At 44.0% G+C, this 22,450-nt stretch overlaps 1 protein-coding gene across 1 annotated transcript in view; it reads left to right on the forward strand.

Moving 5' to 3' along the window:
• Window positions 1–22,450, forward strand: part of APBB1IP (amyloid beta precursor protein binding family B member 1 interacting protein) — a 106,004-nt gene that overhangs the window by 49,148 nt on the left and 34,406 nt on the right. Inside the window, exons 4-7 of the mRNA XM_081228712.1 lie at window positions 1,576–1,868; window positions 4,284–4,361; window positions 11,797–11,956; window positions 13,117–13,238. Coding sequence (XP_081084838.1) covers window positions 1,576–1,868; window positions 4,284–4,361; window positions 11,797–11,956; window positions 13,117–13,238 — 653 coding nt within the window. The remainder of the gene's footprint in view (window positions 1–1,575; window positions 1,869–4,283; window positions 4,362–11,796; window positions 11,957–13,116; window positions 13,239–22,450) is intronic.

Below are 22,450 nucleotides of genomic sequence, written 5' to 3' on the forward strand. Positions count from 1 at the left end.
GATCCCAGGTCTTTATCTCCACAGCAATCTCTCACGTGGAAGAAATTCCAGTGAAAATCGTCCTCCCTCCCCCCAACTCTGAAAATTCGGGTATGCCCTTTCCTTTAAGAGTTAACTCCCAGCTCACTGTCTTAGGAAGTCTTTACCACTTAATCCCAATAAAAAAAAATTTTTTTTCATTCCTTAATACCCCCTTGGTGCTTTATTTCCTGCTATTGACTGTTTATCATTAACTGCTCTTTTTGTGATGTGAGAGCCCCTACAGTTGGACGGTGTGCCCACAGAAACTCTGCCCTCACCCCAAGTCTCAAGGCGTATTAAATAAATCCCAGTCGGTGGACACCTACTATCTTCCAAGTATATTTATCAGTGGTGCTCGGTCTGCCCTCCAAAGACCTGGGGAGAATTTTCCAGCCTCTCCCCTCCCCTACTTTCTAAAACTCTAAGATCTTGCACCAGAATGTACAAGAATTCTCTACTTAGGCATCTAATCAGGTGCTTGGAGTTGACTTTATAGCTGACCTGTGAGGTCCCAATGTAGGGAAGACATTCCCCCGTTTTTTTTTCTTTTCTCTGCTTTCTTTTTCTTTTCTTTCTTTCTTTTTTTTTTTTTTTGGAGGGAAGGGATTTTTTTTAGCTTTATTGAGGTTTTTAAGTTCATTAATTAATATTTTTGGCTGCGTTGGGTCTTCATTGCTGTGCACGGGCTTTCTTTAGTTGTGGCGAGCAGGGGCTACTCTTCGTTGCGGTGCACAGGCTTCTCATCGCAGTGGCTTCTCTTGTTGCGGAGCACGGGCTCTTGGTGCGTGGGCTTCAGTAGTTGTGGCGCATGGGCTTAGTTGCTCTGTGGCACGTGGGATCTTCCTGGACCAGGGATCAAACCCGTGTCCCCTACATTGGCAGGTGGATTCTTTTTTTTTTTTTTTTTTTTTTTGCGGTATGCGGGCCTCTCACTGTTGTGGCCTCTCCCGTTGCGGAGCACAGGCTCCGGACGTGCAGGCTCAGCGGCCATGGCTCACGGGCCCAGCCGCTCCGCGGCATGTGGGATCTTCCCGGACTGGGGCACGAACCCGTGTCCCCTGCATCGGCAGGCGGACTCTCAACCACTGCGCCACCAGGGAAGCCCGGCAGGTGGATTCTTAACCACTGCACCACCGGGGAAGTCCCAATTGAGGTTTAATTGACAAAATTGTAAGATATCTAAACTGTACAGTGTGATGATTTGGTGTGCAGACACATTGTGAAAGGTTTCCCCCCATCAGGTTAATTAACACATCCATCACCTCACCTGTTTACTTCTTTTTTTTTTTTTTAGTGAGAACATTTAAGTTCTACTCTTTCAGCAAGTTTCAATTATACCATACAGTGTTATTAACTGTAGTCATCATGTTATACTTAGATCCTCAGACCTTACTCGCCTTATAACTGAAAGTTCCTATTTTACCAACCTCTTCCTGTTTCCCCCACCCCAGCCCCTTGCAACCAGTACTCAAATGTACTCTTTAAAATGACCTTCGTTACGTTTTTCTAGGTGCAAATCGTTGTCTTGACCATTAACGTGATTTTCCCTATCAGAGTCCTTAAATGCACTGGAAGACCAAGATTTAGATGCTCTCATGGCGGATCTGGTAGCAGATATAAGAGAAGCTGAGCAGAGGACAATCCAGGCCCAGAAGGAGTCCTCTCAGAGCCGACCTCATTCAGCATCTCTGGATATACCAAGTTTCAGTGGTGCAGCCTCTCTTGGTTACGCAGCAAATGTGGCTGCACCGGGTATTAGCCAATATGAGGATGACTTACCTCCTCCACCAGCGGATCCCATGTTAGACCTTCCTTTGCCACCACCCGCTCCTGAACCGCTCTCTCAGGTAAGTCCGTGGGGTCAGGACTGTTGACCTCTGCCACCCAAGATCTCTGACCTTCTTCAGAGTGGCGGTTACATTCAAGTTTGTACGCCCAGAGCTCTGAGACTCTAAGAAACAAGGATCCCAGATGTGTTCATTGCAAAGCCAGAGTCTCCATAAAAGGACACATTGGTGTGTATAAAGAACATATTAGGGCCATATTCAGGAATTGTTATAGTTTGGCTAAAATCTATATTTGTATGCAGCTTTCCCTGATAATACTCAACCTTTTGGGGTCATGTTTTATTAACTTGGTATGAACTGTGGAAGTGATTTATACATTTCTGTGTCCCTGGTCCTAGTCCAGTACATAAAGAATAGAAGGCATTCCTTACCTATTTCAGAATTGAACTAAATGGAATTTTGCTGAATTTGGCAGCCGTATTCAGTAGGGCAAAGATATCTATGTATCACGTGTAAGGTCATAGTTGGGAGGGGCATTATGGGGCGGGTAGGTGATGAGTGCTTGATATTAATAGATTTCTGGGAAGTTCATATTGTCATTACGTTGGGCGTTAACTCATATCTCTCATCCATGCAAGAAGAGTGCTTTAAGGATTTTTCTTAGAGTAAGCCACTTTTAAAATATTTTACAGTAAGAACCTAGCTCTATTTCCTGTGGCTTCTGCATTCGTTGTACTGGGTGATGATCAGTATTCCTAAATACGACCCTAGTAACCCTGAAAGTCCCTACAATGCCTTTTGATTGAACAAATATGAAATATAAATCAAATATTAAATCCTACTCATTGCTCTGTTGTGTGATTATTGTATAAAAATTATTTGAAAATTGGTGATCCATATAGAACAGAGGCTCTTTTTCCCCCAATTTTATTGAGGTATAATTGACATATAGTATTGCACAGATTTAAGGCATACAGCATGATGATCAGATACACATATATTGAGAAATGATTACCATAGCGAGGTTAGTTAACACCTTCATCACCTCATAAAAAGGTAATTACCTTTCTGTTTTGTGTATGGTGAGAACATATAAGACCTACTCTCTAAACAAGTTTATAATACAGTACTGTGAACCATAGTCACCACGCTGTACTTTAGATCCCCAGAGCTTATTCATGTCATTAACTGGAGGTTTGTACCCTTTGGCCAACATCGCCCTATTTCCTCTGTCCCCAGCCTCTGGCAACCACCATTCAACTCTCTGTTTCTATGAGTTCAGCTTTTTTAGATTCTCACATATAAGTGAGATCATACACTATTTGTCCTTCTCTGTCTGACTTATCTCATTTAGTGTAATGCCCTCAAGTTTCATCCATGTTGTCACAAACAGCATGATTTCCTTTTCTCTTGGATAAATAATATTCCATTGTATATCGACACCACATCTTCTTTATCCATTCGTCATCAACATATACTGAGGTTGCTTCCATGTCTTGGATACTGTGAATAGTGCTGCCATGGACATGGGAGTGTAGATCTCTTCAAGATAGTGATTTCATTTCCTTTGCGTAGATACCCAGGAGTGAAATTGCTGGATCATATGGTAGTTCTATTTGTAAGTTTTTGAGGAACTGCCATACTGTTTTCCGTAGCAGCTGTACCAATTTTACATTCCCACCAACAGTGCACAAAGGTTTCCATTTCTTCACTTCCTCGCCAACACTTTTTATCTCTCGTCTTCAATAACAGCCATTCTAAAGAGCAGAAGCTCTTAATATAGGGTCCATGAAGAAGTCAGTGAGTCTGTGATTCCCAACTGTATGCAAAGTCAAATGCATATGTGAAGCTTTATGGGCTTCATTGCTTTAAACATATTCCTAAAGGGGTTTGTGGCTCAAAAACAATATAAGAACTACTGGTATAAGAAGTTATATGTCTGCTTTGGGCTCGTAAAATATTTCACTCTCTTTTCTGCCTGCTCATGTGTTTGTCAGTAGTTTGTTGTGTTTTTTTTTTTTGGTGAATTATAAGTTTAAGTTTGATTGGAGAAGATAAGGACCCTTTAGGAATCTAATAAAAACTAAGAATCCCAGAAAACGCATACTAATCCAAACGAATGTATATAATTTCAGGAAGTGCTCAAATCCCTTGAGATTCACCTACAGCTTCCTCAGGTTAGACCCAATTTTGAGCCAAACAGAGATTTTTGCAGACTTAATATGTGAACCTCTGAGTCATCATTTCATCTTTTAAGTTACTCTTCCTAAGATATAAAGGGTGACTGTCTTCTGTATCTCCGGGTTGAAGATTTCTGTTACAGTTACTTAAATTTTGAAAATCGATCACGTGAAATTTGGTGCCCTCTATAACACAGCCTTTTGTCAACATAAAGTGACTGAGACACTGACGATGGCAGGGGTACTTACTCCCTGGTGTTATTGATGGACTGTGTTGAATCTTGTCCTTTTACAGGAAGAAGAAGAAGCCCAAGCCAAGGCTGATAAAATTAAGCTAGCGTTGGAAAAACTGAAGGAGGCCAAGGTCAAGAAGGTAAATTATGAATCACTTTTACATGGGGCAGTCAAATGAATGACTTTGTATTATGCTTAAGGCTAAAAAATTTTTTAAATTTCGAGTGGTGCTTTCCAGTGAGTTGTCGTTTTTTTTTTTTTTTTGCGGTATGTGGGCCTCTCACTGTTGTGGCCTCTCCCGTTGCGGAGCACAGGCTCCGGACGCGCAGGCTCAATGGCCATGGCTCACGGGCCCAGCCGCTCCGCGGCATGTGGGATCTTCCCAGACCGGGGCACGAACCCGTGTCCCCTGCATCGGCAGGCGGACTCTCAACCACTGCGCCACCAGGGAAGCCCAAGTTGTCGTTTTTTAAATTTAAGGACAAAGATAAATGATTCTTTCTATGACCTCGCTTGGCTCATTTGTAATTGATAAAGAGGGGACCTATGTTAGTGTAAATGTGGAGGTTTCCAAGTCTCTACCCCCAGGTCTCCCTCCCCTAAGGATGCCCTCTGGGTTCTGCTCACTCTTGTGTAATTGCAGGTGGCGCCCCCTTCTGGGGGCGAGTTGGCGAGTCAACTGGGTCAGAGTTCAGGTTCTAGTGGCATCACCTCATTTCCACGATGGCTTTTGTGCATTTTATATACCCCCTGAGGCAGCCCCCAGCCTGCCCTGGATGTCCACGTTCCCTCCTGAAATACCAAATGTTCTTTTGGCTAGCGCTGTGTGTTCAAAGTTGGCATAAGTTTTGAGTGACCTGCCTTGACCCTGTTGTCCCAATAAGCCTGTAATTTATCGTGCTTTTCTGTAAAGCATAGGTTTTTCTGGAGACACATATATTGTATTATATCAGAGACACATGTATTTAACCTCAGTAGAATCATCTACCTAATAATAAAGTGTTAACAATAGTTAGTTAGGTAAATTAAGAGAAAGATAAACAGTCTCACTTTGACTCCTGAAGCATATACCGTGGCTGAGACTTGTTAAGAACTTTTTACTTACAGTTGGGTGAATTATTCTTTTCATACAGGGCATTAGATTTTATGTTCCTGCAGCACCTCTCATGGTTCCTTGAATGAAGGATTTCAGTACATGTTGATCGATATTTAATAAAGATTCCTTGACTACCCCAGGATCCAGACTTCCAAGGTTCATCTATGAGAATTTTTCCAGATCATTCTGGTTCCATTCATTTCAAGCATGCATGAACCTTTTTTTATCATTTTTCTTCCCCATTCTCTATGTGTGATTGCATTCTATGGTCGCTTATTGAACTGATACATCCTCGGCTGCCTTCTCCCACCTTGTCCTCACTCTGTGAACCCCTGGTTAAATCCAGCCTGGGCCTTCAGTGCTGCCTGAGCTTCCGAATCCAGTCTCTCTCCCACGAACCTAGAAAACTACTTCCACCTTGTCCTCTCTCTGAAAATCTCCAGTACCTCCTTCCTCTCCCACATTTTCTCAGCCCATTGCACTGAGGAGTAGAAGCAATCCAAAGAAAGGTTCTACAAGCTCCCAACACATTTGCCTCCCTACCCGCCTGCATTTGTGGCAGGTGGTCCATGGTCTTTCCTGTTCCTGTGCATGGACTGTCATGTTTCTAAGACCCGTCCCCCTCGTGTGATTCTCTTCCCACCTCTTTTTTGTCCCTCCTCTGCTCAAGGATGTCCCCCCCAACACACACAGTAAAGCCCACATCCTCACAACGACATCAAGTCCCTGCATGATCTGGTTGCCAGCCCTCTCCCTCACCCTCCGTTCTAGCTTACTGGTCTCACTGCTGCTCCACAGATGTTCCAGGCCCGCCTCTGCCTCAGGACCTTTGTGCCTTGCGTTCCCCCTGCCTGGAAAGCTCTTCCCCAAATTCCAGTGGGTTCTCTCTGTCCCTCGCTAGGTCTGGTCCCCTGCTTAGTGCCATGCACACACACACCCCTGACATCCCTTACCTTCCCCTGCTTTCCTTCCTCCCCACCCAGCATACTGTCCAGTTTACTTGTTTATCCTGTTTAATGCCTGCCTCCCCTCCCCACCCCCAGGGAAGCGCCTCCAGGGAGTTTTGTGTTTTCTTTACCGATGCATCCTCATCTCATAGAACAGGTGCTGGGGTTACAGAGAGGCGAACCAGTCAGGTGAGGTCCCTGCCTGTGTAGAGTTCACTTCTAGGGGGGGAGAGAAGTGCTATGAAGCAAATAAAGCCGGAAGGAGTGATACTGCCCAAGGGAATCTTTTTTTTTTTAACTGAGGTAGCATTGGTTTATAACATTATGTAAGTTTCATGTGTACATTCTTATATTTCTGCTTCTGTATACCCTACCCAAAATTTAGCTTCCATCCGTCACCATACTGTTGATCCCCTTTACCTCTTGAGCAAGAGGGAAAGTGGGAGGAGCTGAGGGCAGAGAGGCAGGTGGGGTCACAGGGTCTCACAGGTCGGAGGAAGAGTTTGGAACATATTGTAAGTGCAGTGGGAAAGCATTTGGCCGCACCACGCGGCATGCGGGATCTTAGCTTCCCGTCCAGGGATTGAGCCTGTGCCCCCTGCAGTGGAAGCGCAGAGTCCTAACCACTGGACCTCCAGGGAAGTCCCCATATGAGGGTTTTTAACAAGGGATAATACATGGTTTTTAAAGATCATAGTGGCCATTGTGTGGAAAGTGGATTGTAGGGGAAGGGATGAGAGCAGGGTGACCTGTTTCATAGCCGTCTCTCTAGCGCAAGACCTCACTGTAGATAAACATGTACTGAACCAAGTTACAAATGGATAGCAGGGGAAGATGGGCTGTCTTCGGTTGCTGACTTTCTCTTTGGAGATAAAAAGACAAGAGAAAATGAGTAAAAATACAATTCATAATTATTTCAACTATTTTAAACCACTGGATGGTTTATAAAATGGGGGCCACATTGGAGATACTCTCAGAGGATAAATGAAAAGAGAAGTTAGTTCTTAGATAAAAAGGTAGAACATGGGACTTCCCTGGTGGCGCAGTGGTTAAGAATCCACCTGCCAAGGCAGGGGACATGGGTTTGATCCCTGGTCTGGGAAGATCCCACATGCCACAGAGCAACTAAGCCCATGTGCCACAGCTGCTGAGCCCGCATGCTGCAACTACTGAAGCCCGTGGACCTAGAGCCCGTGCTCCGCAACAAGAGAAGCCACCACAAGGAGAGCCCGTGCTCCGCAACAAGAGAAGCCACCACAAGGAGAGCCCGTGCACCGCAATAAAGAGTAGCCCCCACTTGCTGCAACTAGAGAAAGCCTGAGCGCAGCAACGAAGCCCCAACGCAGACAAAATAAATAAATAAAAATTTTTTAAATATAAAAAATAAGGTAGAACAACTAGCATATTTGGCCAGTTTTCCTAACTGAAGATGAAGAGAACAGGGAGGAGGAAGCAGTATTTCCACAGAACTTTGCCATAATGAGGTGAATTGTAACTAGCAAAAAGCACCACCTGCCTCTAGTCAACAAAGCAGATGTGAAACAGAAGCAGTTCTGATCAGTGGGAGAGGAAAGAAAATTAAGAAGCTAAGGTGTATATTTTGTCTGACTTAGGACACTCCAGACTTATTTCTAAAACCAAAAGGCTGTCTGGCACAGAACATCGAAAAAAAATAACTGAGTCATACTCATCCATTAATAAAGTAACTAAGATGTACTAACACATAAGCTACAACATGTTTTATAAAGGATGGAATCAAGTTTATCTGCAGTACTTTGCCCTCAAGTATTCTGTGGGGTGTTGACATCACTTTGGATCACGAAGAATGACGTACACAGTTTGTGTTGCAAAGCTGTTGGAACTGGAAACAGAATCGGATTCACTCATTCATTCACTTTGTTTTAAAGCTCTGTGACACAGGAGACCAATTCCATTTGTAAATGTTATCATAGAAGCAAAAATGTATATATTGCAAATGATTTAGGGCTCGGATAATTTTGTATTTATTAGTTTGCAAAAGAAAAAGAAGAAATGATAAAAACCATTAAATCTTTACTATGATGGATTAGAAAGGGGAAGTTTTTTCATTCTTGAGTCATTTTACTCTACATCATATGGTGTTGATATGAAAAGGACTCAGCTTGCTAATCACCTAACTGTGATGTAGGGTGTCATGTGTTGGTATATAGCTACTCTTCAGCTTGCAAATGTGAAGAAAGCTGTGAAGAAGACTAAATATGATTTCTTCTTGCTAAAAGTAATCAGCCTTCTCTTGTTTTTTTTTCCCCTAAGTTTTATAATTGTGGACATTGGTAACTACATATGGATTAAATTTAGTTTGAAATTTCTGCCCAAAAAAACCCCAACCCTTTCATAATTGCATCATTGTCAAATTATGTAATTTAGTTTTTTTCTCTCTTTAAAAACAAAACACCAAGCTATGTTTTATTTTCTCAAGAATTCCTAAGCAAGAACGAAATGTGGTCAAACATCATGAATATTTTCATCGGGAAGATTGTCTTCTAAGTCCTAACACTGGTAGTGTTTCTTAGGACATGTAACTACTTTATAGCAATATTCCTCAGCTGAGAGCAGCAGGTATGCCTTCCACAGAAAATAAGCCATGGTCATTCCACTATTTGAGGCATTTCTGTTTTCCACACAACCATCCATGCCTGATTTCTCTGGTCAGATGAATGGGTCTTTGACACTGTAGTAGTTGGGCCTATTGTTTCATTTTTTAATTTAATTTAATTTTATTTTTTAAAATAAATTTATTTATTTTTGGCCGCATTGGATTTTCATTGATGTGTGCGGGCTTTCTCTAGTTGCAGTGAGCCGGGGCTACCCTTCCTTGCGGTGCATGGGCTTCTCATTGCAGTGGCTTCTCCTGTTGCGGAGCATGGGCTCTAGGCACACGGGCTTCAGTAGTTGTGGCTTGTGGGCTCTAGAGTGCAGTCTCAGTAGTTGCGGCACATGGGCTTAGTTGCTCTGCGGTATGTGGGAAGCTCCCGGACCAGAGGTTCCCCACTGAACCCACGTCCCCTGCATTGGCAGGCGGATTCTTAACCACTGCGCCACCAGGGATGTCCCGGGCCTGTTGTTTTAAGTACATCAAAAGACGTACATACAGGGACTTTCCTGGTGGCACAGTGGTTAAGAATCTGCCTGCCAGTGCAGGGGACACGGGTTCGAGCCCTGGACCTGGAAGATCCCACATGCCGCGGAGCAACTAAGGCCGTGTGCCACAACTACTGAGCCTGCGCTCTAGAGCCCATGAGCCACAACTATGGAGCCCGTGTGCCACAACTACTGAAGTCTGCGTTCCTAGAGCCCATGCTCCGCAACAGGAGAAGCCACCGCAATGAGAAGCCCACGCACTGCAATGAAGACCCAACACAGCCAAAAAGAAATAAATAAATTTATTTTTTAAAAAAAGATGAACATACAACAAGAACAACTGTCCAACTAGAGGTTTCTGGGCTACAGGTTTTCAAGGGAAAAAAAGTATTCTTCGGACAAGCCTGGAATAATGGTCTAATTTGAATGGTCTCAGGAGGAGGAAATGCACCTTTATTGCCCTGATGTCTGCATTTGAGTCTTAGGTGTGCAAGTGTGGGAAGAGCAGATACTAGGTGTGCTTCGACTTGTGGTCCTTGCCTGCGCCTCGTCCAGATTCTTATCACCATCCACACCCTTGGTTGCTCTCAGTAACTCTGCACAGAAATCCACAGGAATTGCATTCTTCACTGTTAACTACACATTGTCTTCAAGATCCAGTTGGGTGGGAGTGGGACCAGCAGTTTCCCTGCTGCTCAGAATCTAACCCAAACTTTGGGGGAGGAAGAAATGTTACCAGTTGTATGGCCTCTCTCTTCACTCCATCTAAGCACTTTTTAAAAATAATGTGTGAATAACCAGGACCAACCTTAGGCAGACAGAATAGGCAGAACTTGTCTCTAACTATCTCATGCTTCTCTTTTCAAGTTAGAATAGACATTTAAGCAAGAGTGTCAGGGGGTTCTGGTTGACGATGTTGCTTCCGGGAATTCTCTGCTGGCGGCCTGTGGAGTAACTGCAGGCACTGCAGGCTGGAGTTTGGGCAGGGATGGTCTGGAAAGGGAAAGGCAGCCTTCCTTCCCGTGTGGCTCTCAAAGATGGACTCTAACTAGAGCGAAGTCCCACTTAATTAGGGAGGATCAGTGATCTTGGCAAAAATAAAATAAGAACGTAGATCTTCCCAGAAGGAGTTATGGAAAATCTTCCCTTAAACATAAGTGTCTAATAAACGTGGGCCTCATGGGCACATTTCCACTGTTCCTTTTGAAGACTGGATAGATAGCACCGTATAACCTGTAGCACTCATAACTAACAACTGCTGGAATTAAAAATATGCTACAGGGCTTCCCTGGTGGCGCAGTGGTTGAGAGTCCGCCTGCCGACGCAGGGGACATGGGTTCGTGCCCCGGTCCGGGAAGATCCTACATGCCGCGGAGCGGCTGGGCCCGTGAGCCATGGCCACTGAGCCTGCACGTCTGGAGCCTGTGCTCCGTGACAGGAGAGGCCACAACGGTGAGAGGCCCGCGTACCGCAAAAAAAAAAAAAAAAAAAAAATCCTACAAATACACAGGTATCAAAGAAAATCCAAACCCTAGCTGATTAGTTGTTCAATTAATTCTGTTATGTTAGATCAGAATCATGGTCTCTCTTAGAGATCAGAAGTTTTAATAACCTTGACAAGTTGTCTGGGAAAAATCAGTGAAATCCTGTGCCCTTAGGAGTAAATTCTCACACCAAACCCTCCAGATTTGGAATAAGGTAGCTACCAATTTGACTGTGAACTCAATGCAGTAAATTTTTTTTTAGTAGAATGAAAAGTGCATTAGGTCACTCATTTGCCTGCATGCCTCCATAATAGCTCTTTCTCAATCTACATTGATCTGGCTTAGTCCACCTCTAATCTCAAACGTGTTCTGCTGTGACACGACCTGCCTCTCAATAAGACCTCTCAGTGATGCTGTGTCACTCTGCAACTTCCGACCTTCAAAGAATTGTAGATTAACCAACTTGGTCTTAACCTGTGTCATAGAACTCTCGGGTTGCATGAAATGGGACCCAACTCCAGCTAAGCAAGACAGAAGAATTTATTATAAAGATACCAGCACGGCTTTCAACTAAGCAACGCTTCTGGGCTCTGAGATGAACCTGAAGAAGTAACAGAAAGATGTCAGGGAGGCAGGCAGGCAGCACTTCTTGGGTTGTGTTGGTTTTCTCTCTCCCTCACCAGAATGCAGAGTCTCTGAAAGCTGGGCAAGGACTTTGCTTATTGTGTATTTATTTGGTTTTGAGAACTGGTTTCTCTACGTTTATATTCCTGGCACCTTAAACAAGTGCTTGGCATATGAGTGAGTTTGTGGGACACCTTCTTACTTAAATTCGCAGAAGAGATAGCAACCTTGAAACCTTAACCTTCGTGGGTGGCCTTCTCCAGTTGCTTGAATTTACTGGCTGCCCTGTGGCTTTATCCTCAGCTTGTTGTCAAGGTGCACATGAATGATAACAGCACGAAGTCACTGATGGTGGATGAGCGGCAATTAGCTCGAGATGTTCTAGGCAACCTTTTTGAGAAAACCCATTGTGACTGCAACGTGGACTGGTGTCTTTATGAAATATATCCAGAACTACAAATCGGTAAGTCCCAGCTCCAGCAATTGGCTGTACTCCAAAAACCCTGTGAGTTTGCTTTATTACGGGCTTTGGCCTATTGCGAAGAAGAGTTTGGTTCAAGGCTATCAAGACTCCCCCTACATCACTTCCCTTAGGTCAGGTTCAGTGCTTGCCTCTTCATTTATCTGTGGCAAAGAGACTTGGATTGGAGCAGGTGGCCAGACCTTGGGGAATGTAAGCATTATTGCTGCTACTTCTCTAGCGGATCCAAAAGGGAAAGAAAGTGACAGGAGGATACTTCTCACCGCATGCTTAGCAAGCTGAGCAGATGGTCGGAGAGCCTGGGTGTCTGTCAGCCGATGTCTCTTTAAAGTTTACTTCTTTATACACTAGGGTAACTCTGCCGCGGGCCTCACATCACTGTCCGCTCACTCAATGTCTGACACTTTGTCTAGTGGAAGAGGCTCAGCCCCGAAGAGCAAAGGACAGTGGATAGAAGTTGATTGAGTTTTTTTAAAAAGCTAAAAAGCAATTAAAGAAATACTCTGTTACTTCTCATTCTTAATACCACTCATAGAACAATTGTCTCCTGGGAGAGCCTGTTGGAATACAGAATTACATGTTTTAGAAGCTTTGGGTACACATCTTTCTGGAGGAAATGGTCTGCACAGAAATAACCTCTTGAAGTTTTCTTCAACTCTCTGAGTCAAATAGAGAATTGAAAGCTCTCTAAAGGAAGGTTTAGGGTTGGTTCCAATATCTGTACATTGTTTTTTAGAGTTTTAAGGAGTGATGTTTTATAGCACTCATCACTTAACTCACAATTTCATTCAAAGTTGTTTACCCAATTATTGCCTAATTGTCCTCCTTCCATATAGGATGTTACCTCCACCTGGGGCTATTTAAAATAGTCAAAAATTCTAATATGAAAAAAGAGCAATGGCTGACCATTATCACTATACTGTAGGTTCATCTGCCATGTTTTTAATGGAAAATAAATTGAAGACCTGAGACTGAGGAATACACATAATAGAGATGTTACAATGTGACATCATGTAAGAATTAGGAATTTCTAAAAACTGATGAGAAGTATGAAGCATTGTATTAATTCAACACCAGCTTATTTCTCTGTTGGAAACCCTGATGTCTTGGGTCTGAAAGAATGCTTTTTCTTGTTTTATCAGAAAGGTTTTTTGAAGACCATGAAAATGTTGTTGAAGTCTTATCAGACTGGACAAGAGACACAGAAAATAAAGTGCTGTTTTTGGAGAAGGAGGAAAAATATGCTGTATTTAAAAACCCCCAGGTAAGATAACTTGTATATTGTTAAACCATATAAAATATCCATTTTTTAATGTCACCTGTGTACTCACCAGATCATTCATTATCTCACAAAATGTCACAAATGTATTCCTTTCAAAGAAACACAAACAACTCTTAGGCCATATGTAAACTAAGAGCCCCTTGAAGGATTCAGAGAGAAAATAATCCATTTTGTTTCTTTTGATTCAGCATCCAAAATATACCTGTTGACTCATCCTCCTCTTCTGTCCTTATAGCTCGTTGGCTACATTAGTCCAATATATGTGACACACTCTGAGCCATTAACACTTCATAGTTTAAAGATACCCTTTTCTTTGTTGTTCATATTTGGTGCTTATGGATGTTGGGATAAGTCAAGAGAGCGCCTGGAAAATGTACAGCTCTCCATACAGTCTACAAAATAAAAAGTGTTGTTCTCCATATTTGAAAAACCTTCCTCAAATCACGCATACAAGGATGTCCCAGACTTGTCCCATGGAAATCTCCAGCCTACTGTCTGTGCATGGCGGGCAGGGAAGTTTCCTCACACAAAGTTGTGTTCAAGCGCTCACCTGGGAAATCTGTTGGAGTTAACCAGGTGAAGAGTAGAGTAGAAGCAGGCATCCTAGGCGGGGTGTGTGTGCAAAGTCCGAGAAGAAAGAGGGAAGTTCTTTTAAGTCATGGGAAATTGTACAGCTGGACCATGAGGAGGAGGAGGTAGGGATAGGGCGTGACAGTGCATTCAGATAAATTGTGGAAAAGAAACTGATAGAAATAGCATATTGGGGGCTTCCCTGGTGGCGCAGTGGTTAAGAATCCACCTGCCAACACGGGACACGGGTTCGAGCCCTGGCCCGGGAAGATCCCACATGCCGCGGAGCAACTAAGCCCGTGCGCCACAACTACTGAGCCTGCGCTCTAGAACCTGCGAACCACAACTACTGAGCCTGTGTACCACAACTACTGAAGCCCGCGCACCTAGAGCCCATGCTCCACAACAAGAGAAGCCACTGCAATGAGAAGTCCGCACGCCGCGACAAAGAGTAGCCCCTGCTCGCCACAACTAGAGTAAAGTCTGCACTCAGCAACAAAGACCCAACGCAGCCAAAAAAATAAAAATAAATTAAAAAATTAAAAAAAAAGAAATAGCATACTGGTTAAAATAAAAGCAGATCAGAAATGAATGTTTCCAGTCACCAGTTCATGCAATCATGATTGTAAGGGGTTCGTTTAAAATATATTTTCAGGCTGTTTACTCAGTTTTTAACATTTTGGTTTTTTTGGCTGCGTTGGGTCTTCATTGCTGCACACGGGCTTTCTCTCTGGTTGTGGAAGCAGGGGCTACTCTTTGTTGCAGTGGGTGGGCTTCTCATTTTGTGGTGGCTCCCCTTGTTTTGCGGTGGCTTCTCTTGTTGCCTAGCACAGGCTCTAAGTGCACGGGCTTCAGTAGCTGCAGCACGTGGGCTCAGTAGTTGTGGTGCACAGGCTTAGTTGCTCTGTGGCATGTGGGATCTTCCCGGACCAGGGATCAAACCCGTGTCCCCTGAGTTGGCAGGTGGATTCTTAACCACTGCGCCACCAGGGAAGTCCCAACATTTTGTTATTTTTATCTTCTCAAAGAACCAGTTTTTATTTTCATTGATCTTTGCTATTGTTTTCTTCATCTCTATTTCATTTATTTCTGCTCTGATCTTTATGATTTCTTTCCTTCTACTAACTTTGGGTTTTGTTTGTCCTTCTTTCTCTAGTTGCCTTAGGTATAAGGTTAGGTTGTCTATTCGAGATTTTTCTTGTTTCAACATTTTGCTGTTTTTAAAAACCCAGCCTCAACCACTCATGCCTGCTTTGCCTGTTTAGCTATATTCTATATTTCTTTTATATGAAGCTGAATTTTTTTGCAACTATGGGATTCATTCAACTTTGTGGTCATGATTGAGGGGCATGGAGCATGCCCCACTCTCTGTGGGTGGAAGAGCTCAAGTCTAGGGTTCGTTCTTGCAGAAAAATGATTTATGGAAGTAGAGATGGTGAGTGAATTGTCATCTGCAGAAGCTTATTAGATGACAGAAGATTCTGAAGCCACTGACAGTGTTCCAGGGTATTGTTCACTGTGTGTTGTATTTATTCCCAGCATCCCAGTGCCAGTGAGAGCCGGTGGAGGCCCGACCCCGCTTAGGACTCACGGATGCTGGAACAGGTCCTGGTCTTCCTGGCCGGCAGCCATGGCATCAGGCCATTGATTTACACTCACTTCACTCTCTAATACTTTGCCACAAGCCCCAAAACTTTAGGAATAGATGCCAAACAAGCATAATTGTCTAAGAATCAAATAGAGACAAAATTTAAAAACTTGAAAAAGTCTGAAAAATGGTCCCAAAGGCTTAAAGATGCATAAAAACTAAGCACTACTAAATACTTAGTGCGTCCGAATCACTAAGCCCTGAAAAATAAGTGGCGGGGGAGATTTTGAATCAACGTGTTGTTTCTGCTGTGATTTTATTCTTGATCAAACTGTTTTTTAACAAAATCATGTGGTCCTAGCAAGACCTCCTTTGGACTGGAGAGCAGCAGGAACAAGATGATCAAGGGCTTTGTAGATCGTGTTAAAGACACTGGGCTTTGTCCTGAGGCTTGCAGGGAGCCGTTGAAGGGTGTTGAGTTGAGGGAAGATCACTGTGATGGCACAGCAGAGAATGGATTTGGAGAAAGTAAAAGTGGCAGCCGCCATGTGATGGAGAGGTGGTTACAGAAGCCCAGAAAGAACAGATGATGATGGACTGAAGGGCATTGGGAGAGACTCAGGAGGTAATGGAATTTTGCAGAATATGGTGACCGCTTGGATGCTGGTATAATAAGGAGACATAGAAGCAGACATGGATGACACTGATTCCCCGCTAGGGAATTAGATAGATCCTGATGCGCTTCACTTCGGTAGGAAGCATGAGAAGAGAAATAGGTTGGGATATAAACATGATGAGCTAGATTTTAAACATTGCTGAGTTTCTCCTTCTTCAAAAAGAATCTCATTTCACCCTCCATAAATTCAGCGTGAAATTTACACATTTTTACTTTTGTATTTTCTATCAGATGGGCAATATTTTATCTATAAATGTCACTAGAGACATGCTTCTAAATTTTTCCTTGTGTTGTTTTCTTTTCTCACGAGATGAGTAAAAATCTTTCTACCTTTGACATCCCCATATCACCTGTTCTCCAACTCCAAGGTATTTATTTACAAGGAAAAAGATAACTGACTGGATTTTGGTCACTTTCCCAATATCCCCCCTCAAACTTACCTTGCATTAAGGAACTTTCCTCTGTGATTGTAAAAAACTTCTAGAGATAAAGATAGTGACAGGAACTGACTTCTATTAGATAGTATTGGTTCTAAGTTCTTAAGATATCAAACCTAAGAACTTTTTTTTTCTAACTTTTATTTGCATTTATTTTTTGTGGCATTTATTCCCGGGCCAGAAGTTTTTGTTTCTTCAGTTTCTTCTGGGATATCTTTTTCTTCTGTGCAACCTCCTCTTCTGGTTTAAGAACAATCTGTTCTTTTTCAGTAAGGCTCATCTCAGTGTGGCAGGGAGAGCTCATGTATGGGTTGATCTGACCATGAGCTCTGTAAGTCCTGCACTGCACTGTGCGGGCTTTGTTCGCCTGGATTTGCTCAATGACCAGAGAATCTACATCTAAGCCCTTAGGTTCAGCCTTACTCTCTGCATTTTTGAGCATGTGCAGTAAAAATTCTGCACTCTTTTTGGGCCGCCAACCCTGCGTCCAGCCCCACTGTTTGGCCTGGCCACACCTACCAACTCCGCCATTGTAATGACAGAATGGCACACATTGCTTCTTTATAGTGACATCCTTCAGATACTTGGTGGCTTTTCGGATACGCATACACGTATTGGCCTGGGCAATTTCACGAGTGTTCTTAAAGTGAACGAAGAGTTGAACCTCTTGATTTGCGTGATTTTGTGGGGTTTTCTGGATCAAGTGAATAGCAAACCATTTTTAGAGGTCACCTCAGGCCGCTTACTAGAAAAGCCTAAGAACTTATTTTCATGGCAGTTTATAACAAAAGCTACATTTTATCAAATGCAGAGGGATAAACTGATGATCCAGGGAAAGAGGGAAATTGCTAGAAACTATTAATAGCTACTCTATGCTAGGCTAGAAGCTTTGCAGGTATTATCTTCAATCTTTACAACTGTAAGTGTTAAGAAATATATATTGCTATTCCTCTTTACAGATAAGAAAACTGAGATCAAAGATAGAAAGGAGGCCTTTGTTTGATCTTAAGACTCATTGGGGACTTTGACGAGTGGTTTCCATAGGTTGAGTCTTCTGTTCAGAGCTCTCAAGACTATAGGAAACCTGGAATGAAATTGGTAGTGACTGAGGACATCCTCCGACAAGGTAAATTGAATACAGCTAGCAGGATGATACCACAAATGGAAACAATTGACTCAGAAGTTACTATACTGACTCAGTTTCCCACAATGAGAAGAAACCGATTGCCAGAGGCCCAGATCAGAATAAGCCCCCATTTATTCTTCTGCTGTCTCTGTAAAAGTGGATGCAAAGGCCTGGCCTGGGCCACCGTTCCTGAAGAACCGTGTGCTAACAGTCACATTGTTTTACATGGTAAATGACATCCTCTGTGCCCTTAGAGACAATGGTGCCTACTCTCATAGGTCTGCAGGTGTAGATCCCTGGAGTGCTTGAGAGTTCAGATTCTGTCTTTCTCCTTGGAATCTGCATTCATGACTCCAAAGTCAGTCTGTTCTTGGCCTCCCCATAGCCTGTTTGATATGTAAAATATGGATCAATATTTGCAGCTTGACTGAGAAAGAGCTTCTGTGGCCCAGAGTATCAGTTCTGGAAAATTACTAAACCATACAAAATTATGTAAAATTTCATGATATTTTACAACACTGAAATCCTTAGTACTTAATAGGATTCTCTTACAAACTACTTATCTGCGGGGATAAGTCTAGGCAGGCGGCGGTAAAATGAATGCAAAGGGAGGTTTTGAGCTCAAATATTAGAAACAACCATCAGTAAAGATTTGGGGACATCAGTGGTGTGCTTTGCAGGCACAAATGCAAAGCACCGCCTCCACCCATGACTTGAAAAGTGATGTTGTTCACCTGTGTCTCAAGTGTCACCTGCTGACTGTGTGGTCTTAGCAGGCTTTCTGATGACACCTGAATTCAGCGTTTCTATTTGTACAATGTGATACGGCTGTACTTCCCACCTCGCAAGGTTAAATCCAGCATGAAAACCGCTTGCAACATCGCAACGTTATATATAAAAGTCAAGTCATTTGATGCCAACCGAAATTCAGTGGTCACCTATAAGAAAAGATGAACTGAAGCATGTTAAAAAATTTTAAGAGTTTATTTGAACAAAATTTGATTCAAATCAGGCAGAACCAAATCAGAAGTCATTAGGAGCACTCCTCAGCTAAGAACCAGGGGAGAGACTTACAGATAGAAGGTACAGAAACCAAGAAAGGAAATTATTTGATTGTAGCCTAGGTAACTGTTTGTGATTGGATGCCCTTAGGTTTCAGTTTTTTGTAACCTTTAGGCTCAGATTTTGGTTTGCTTACGTAGGCTGCCTGGCATTGGAGTCCCCGCAGTCCAGTGGCCTCCTTGTCTAATTAATTTAACAAAAGTTATCTATAATAAGGTGATGGAGAAAAACCAGATCCTGCAATTTTGTGGACCAAAAGATGCTTAATTAGGAAGGAATTTCCCCAGGATGACTGGTCTATACTTAGAGAGGTAATATCAGATGACTTCATTTTTATTTTTTTTAATTTTTTAAATTAAAAAATTTTTTTAAACCTTTTTTTTTTTTTTTTTTGCGGTACGCGGGCCTCTCACTGTTGTGGCCTCTCCCGTTGTGGAGCACAGACTCCGGACGCGCAGGCTCAGCAGCCATGGCTCACGGGCCCAGCCGCTCCGTGGCTTGTGGGATCTTCCGGGACCGGGGCACGAACCCGTGTCCCCTGCATTGGCAGGTGGACTCTCAACCACTGAGCCACCAGGGAAGCCCTTTTTAAACCTTTTTTTAAATTTTATTTATTTTATTCATTTATTTTTGGCTGTGTTGGGTCTTCGTTGCCGCGTGAGGGCATTCTCCAGTTGTGACAAGCGGGGGCCACTCCTCGTTGCGGTGCACGGGCCTCTCATTGAGGTGGCTTCTCTCATTGCAGAGCACGGGCTCTAGGTGCGCAGACCTCAGAAGTTGTGGCACACAGACTCACACGGACTCAGTAGTTGTGGCACGCAGGCTCAGTAGTTGTGGTGCACGGGCTTAGTTGCTCCACGGCATGTGGGATCTTCCTGGACCAGGGCTTGAACCCTGCATTGGCAGGCGGATTCTTAACCACTGGGCCACCAGGGAAGTCCCAGATCACCTCATTTTTAAAGGAGGAAAAGCAGAGTCATGAATTCTCCTGCTGGCTGCTGTTACACCCCGCCCATTAAATAGCTACTTTGGGACATCACTGGTTTAGCTTCATGCCCAAGAGGAAGGAACCACGTAGGAGTCTCACTCATGAACCTTGATGAGGATACAAGACTATCAGTGGTTCTTCAGAGCTACTGCTGACTCCTGGGTGTGCAGACACTGCCGTAACTGGCACTGGGGATCACTTGGTCATGAGAAACTGCTCTACCTAGAACTTTTTAACATGATTATTGAAAGGATACAGAGGCATCTCATGGAAGCATGACCAAGCTTCTCGGGCTGGCACTGGAAATGGAATATTGTGGGGACCACAGTCGAGAGCATCTTTGCTCCGGATCTCCCTCGGACCTCTAGCTCCTGTCCCTCCACAAGCTGTGTCCTTGCCCTCCTTCTCAATGACCCCCTTACTCTCTTCCCACACAGCCCCTTATGGCTGACCTCTATGAATGAAGATCAAACTTTTGTGCTTGCAAACCCCCTAGAACAAGTTTGAGAAGTGATGTACCACCTCGCACATTTGTATGTTGACATGCAAAATGTTTCAGAATTTTTCATCGCAAGTTTAAATAGATGCCAAGAAGGCAATGTCCAGCATGTTATCAATTTTGGCATTTTAATAAGCTAGCCAGTGGAACCGAAATACAGTTCCACAGCCATTTGATTCCCAGCAGCATCCATTTACAAAGCACATGAATAAGCTTTTTTTTAATAGACTATTTTTTAATATAAATTAACTAATTTATTTTTGGCTGCGTTGGGTCTTCATTGCTGCGCACAGGCTTTCTCTAGTTGCGGCGACGGGGGCTACTCTTTGTTGTGGTGCGTGGGCTTCTTACTGTGATGGCTTCTCGTTGTGGAGCACGGGCTCTAGGCATGCAGGCTTCAGTAGTTGTGGCGCATGGGCTCACTAGTTGTGGCTTGCGTGCTCTAGAGCGCAGGCTCAGTAGTTGGGGCACGTGGGCTTAGTTGCCCCACAGCATGTGGGATCTTCCTGCACCAGGGCTCGAACCCATGTCCCCTGCATTGGCAGGCAGATTCTTAACCGCTGCGCCATGAGGGAAGTCCAAATAATAGACTATTTTTAAGAGCAGTTTTAGGTTCACAGTGTAGGGGAGTAGAAATACCTGAGGTTGGGGCAGAGTAGGGACCCTCTAAAGCATGGGGTCAGGACAGGGACCCTTTTGCCCAGGTGGTCCCGCCTCTTTGGGGTAAAGTAGGTTGGGGCAGTAGAACCTTACTGTCCTAATTAAAGCAACTTTGTTGAGGAAGCAGCTGAGTTTCTCCTAGTTTCTCAGTCTGGTTGGCGTTAGGAAAGTTCCTCTTCCCAGTTGACTGTAATCACAGGGTGGTCTGCTCATCCTAAAAGAGTGCCAGATGTTCAGATGAACAAATGAAACTCAGCCATAACCCAAAGAGTTTTGTTTTCCCAGCTGCGCTGACATACAGCTCCCACTGTGCAAAGACCAGTGGGGGCCCCAAACCAAAAGAGATGCGTGAGGCCTGAGGTCTGTGTCTGGAGAGGGAGACAAACCCTGGTGTTAACATTAGCTGTTCTTCTTGCTAGGAGCCCGAAGAATCTCTTTTTCAGAGAAGGTATTGGGAAAACAAATTAATGTAAGGTCGCCTGCTTGCTGTATTGCTGTTCATTTCTTTCTTTCTTTTTTTTTTTTTGCGGTACACGGGCCTCTCACTGTTGTGGCCTCTCCCGTTGCGGAGCACAGGCTCTGGGTGCACAGGCTCAGCGGCCATGGCTCACGGGCCCAGCCGCTCCGCGGCATGTGGGATCCTCCTGGACCGGGGCACGAACCCGTGTCCCCTGCATCGGCAGGCGGACTCTCAACCACTGTGCCACCAGGGAAGCCCGAGGCTCCTATTTTAAAAGAAAGTCTGCTCTTTACTTCAGTGCCCCAGAGCCCCTGACCAACCAGTGTGGGCATGTGTATCAGTCAGGGTTGGAGACATGAACACAACCTCAGAATCCCAGTGGCTTAGAGTAGCAGATATTTCCTCTGTCTGGGGCCTGCAGGTCATCGGGTCCTCTGTCCACGGCTGCAGAATGTGAGTCAGATCTAGGGAGTTCCACGTGCCTCTTCTTGTCCTCGGACCAGCAGCCACCTTGACACACTCTCCTCCTGGTGAAAGGCAAGCATGCCGGAGAATGAGTGGAAACACACAATGCCGCCTCTCAGGTCCTCTGCTCAGATGGAGGCACTGTCCCTTCCACCCACGTTCTGTTGGCCGAAGCAAGTCACGTGGCCAGACGCAACATAAGGGGGCAAGGAAATGAGCTCCGGCCATTCTGGGGGGAGGCACTGCACAGTCATCACTAGATGACGGGCATCGGTGAATTCTGACACAGGGCGGAAGAGAAGAATTGGGAGTGATGGTCGGGTCTTCATCAGGTGTACCCCAGCTCTAGCCAGGCTGCTTGTTCACGGGTGCTCCAAAGGCACCCAATATTCTTTTAAAATTGAAGTATAGTTCATTTATAGTGTTGTGTTAGTTTCAAGTGTACAGCAAAGTGATTCAGTTATACATACATATGTACATATATTCTTTTTCAGATTATTTTCCATTATAGGTTATTATAAGATATTGAGTAGAGTTCCCTGTGTTATACAGTAGGTCCTTGTTGTTCACCTATTTTATATATAGTTCTGTGTGTATGTTAATCCCAGACTACTACTTTATCTGTCCCCCTCAGCCCCCCTATCCCCTTTAGTAACCATAAGT

The sequence above is a fragment of the Mesoplodon bidens genome (genome assembly GCF_964165515.1).
Source record: "Mesoplodon bidens genome assembly, chromosome: 3".
NCBI classification, from domain to species: domain Eukaryota; kingdom Metazoa; phylum Chordata; class Mammalia; order Artiodactyla; family Ziphiidae; genus Mesoplodon; species Mesoplodon bidens.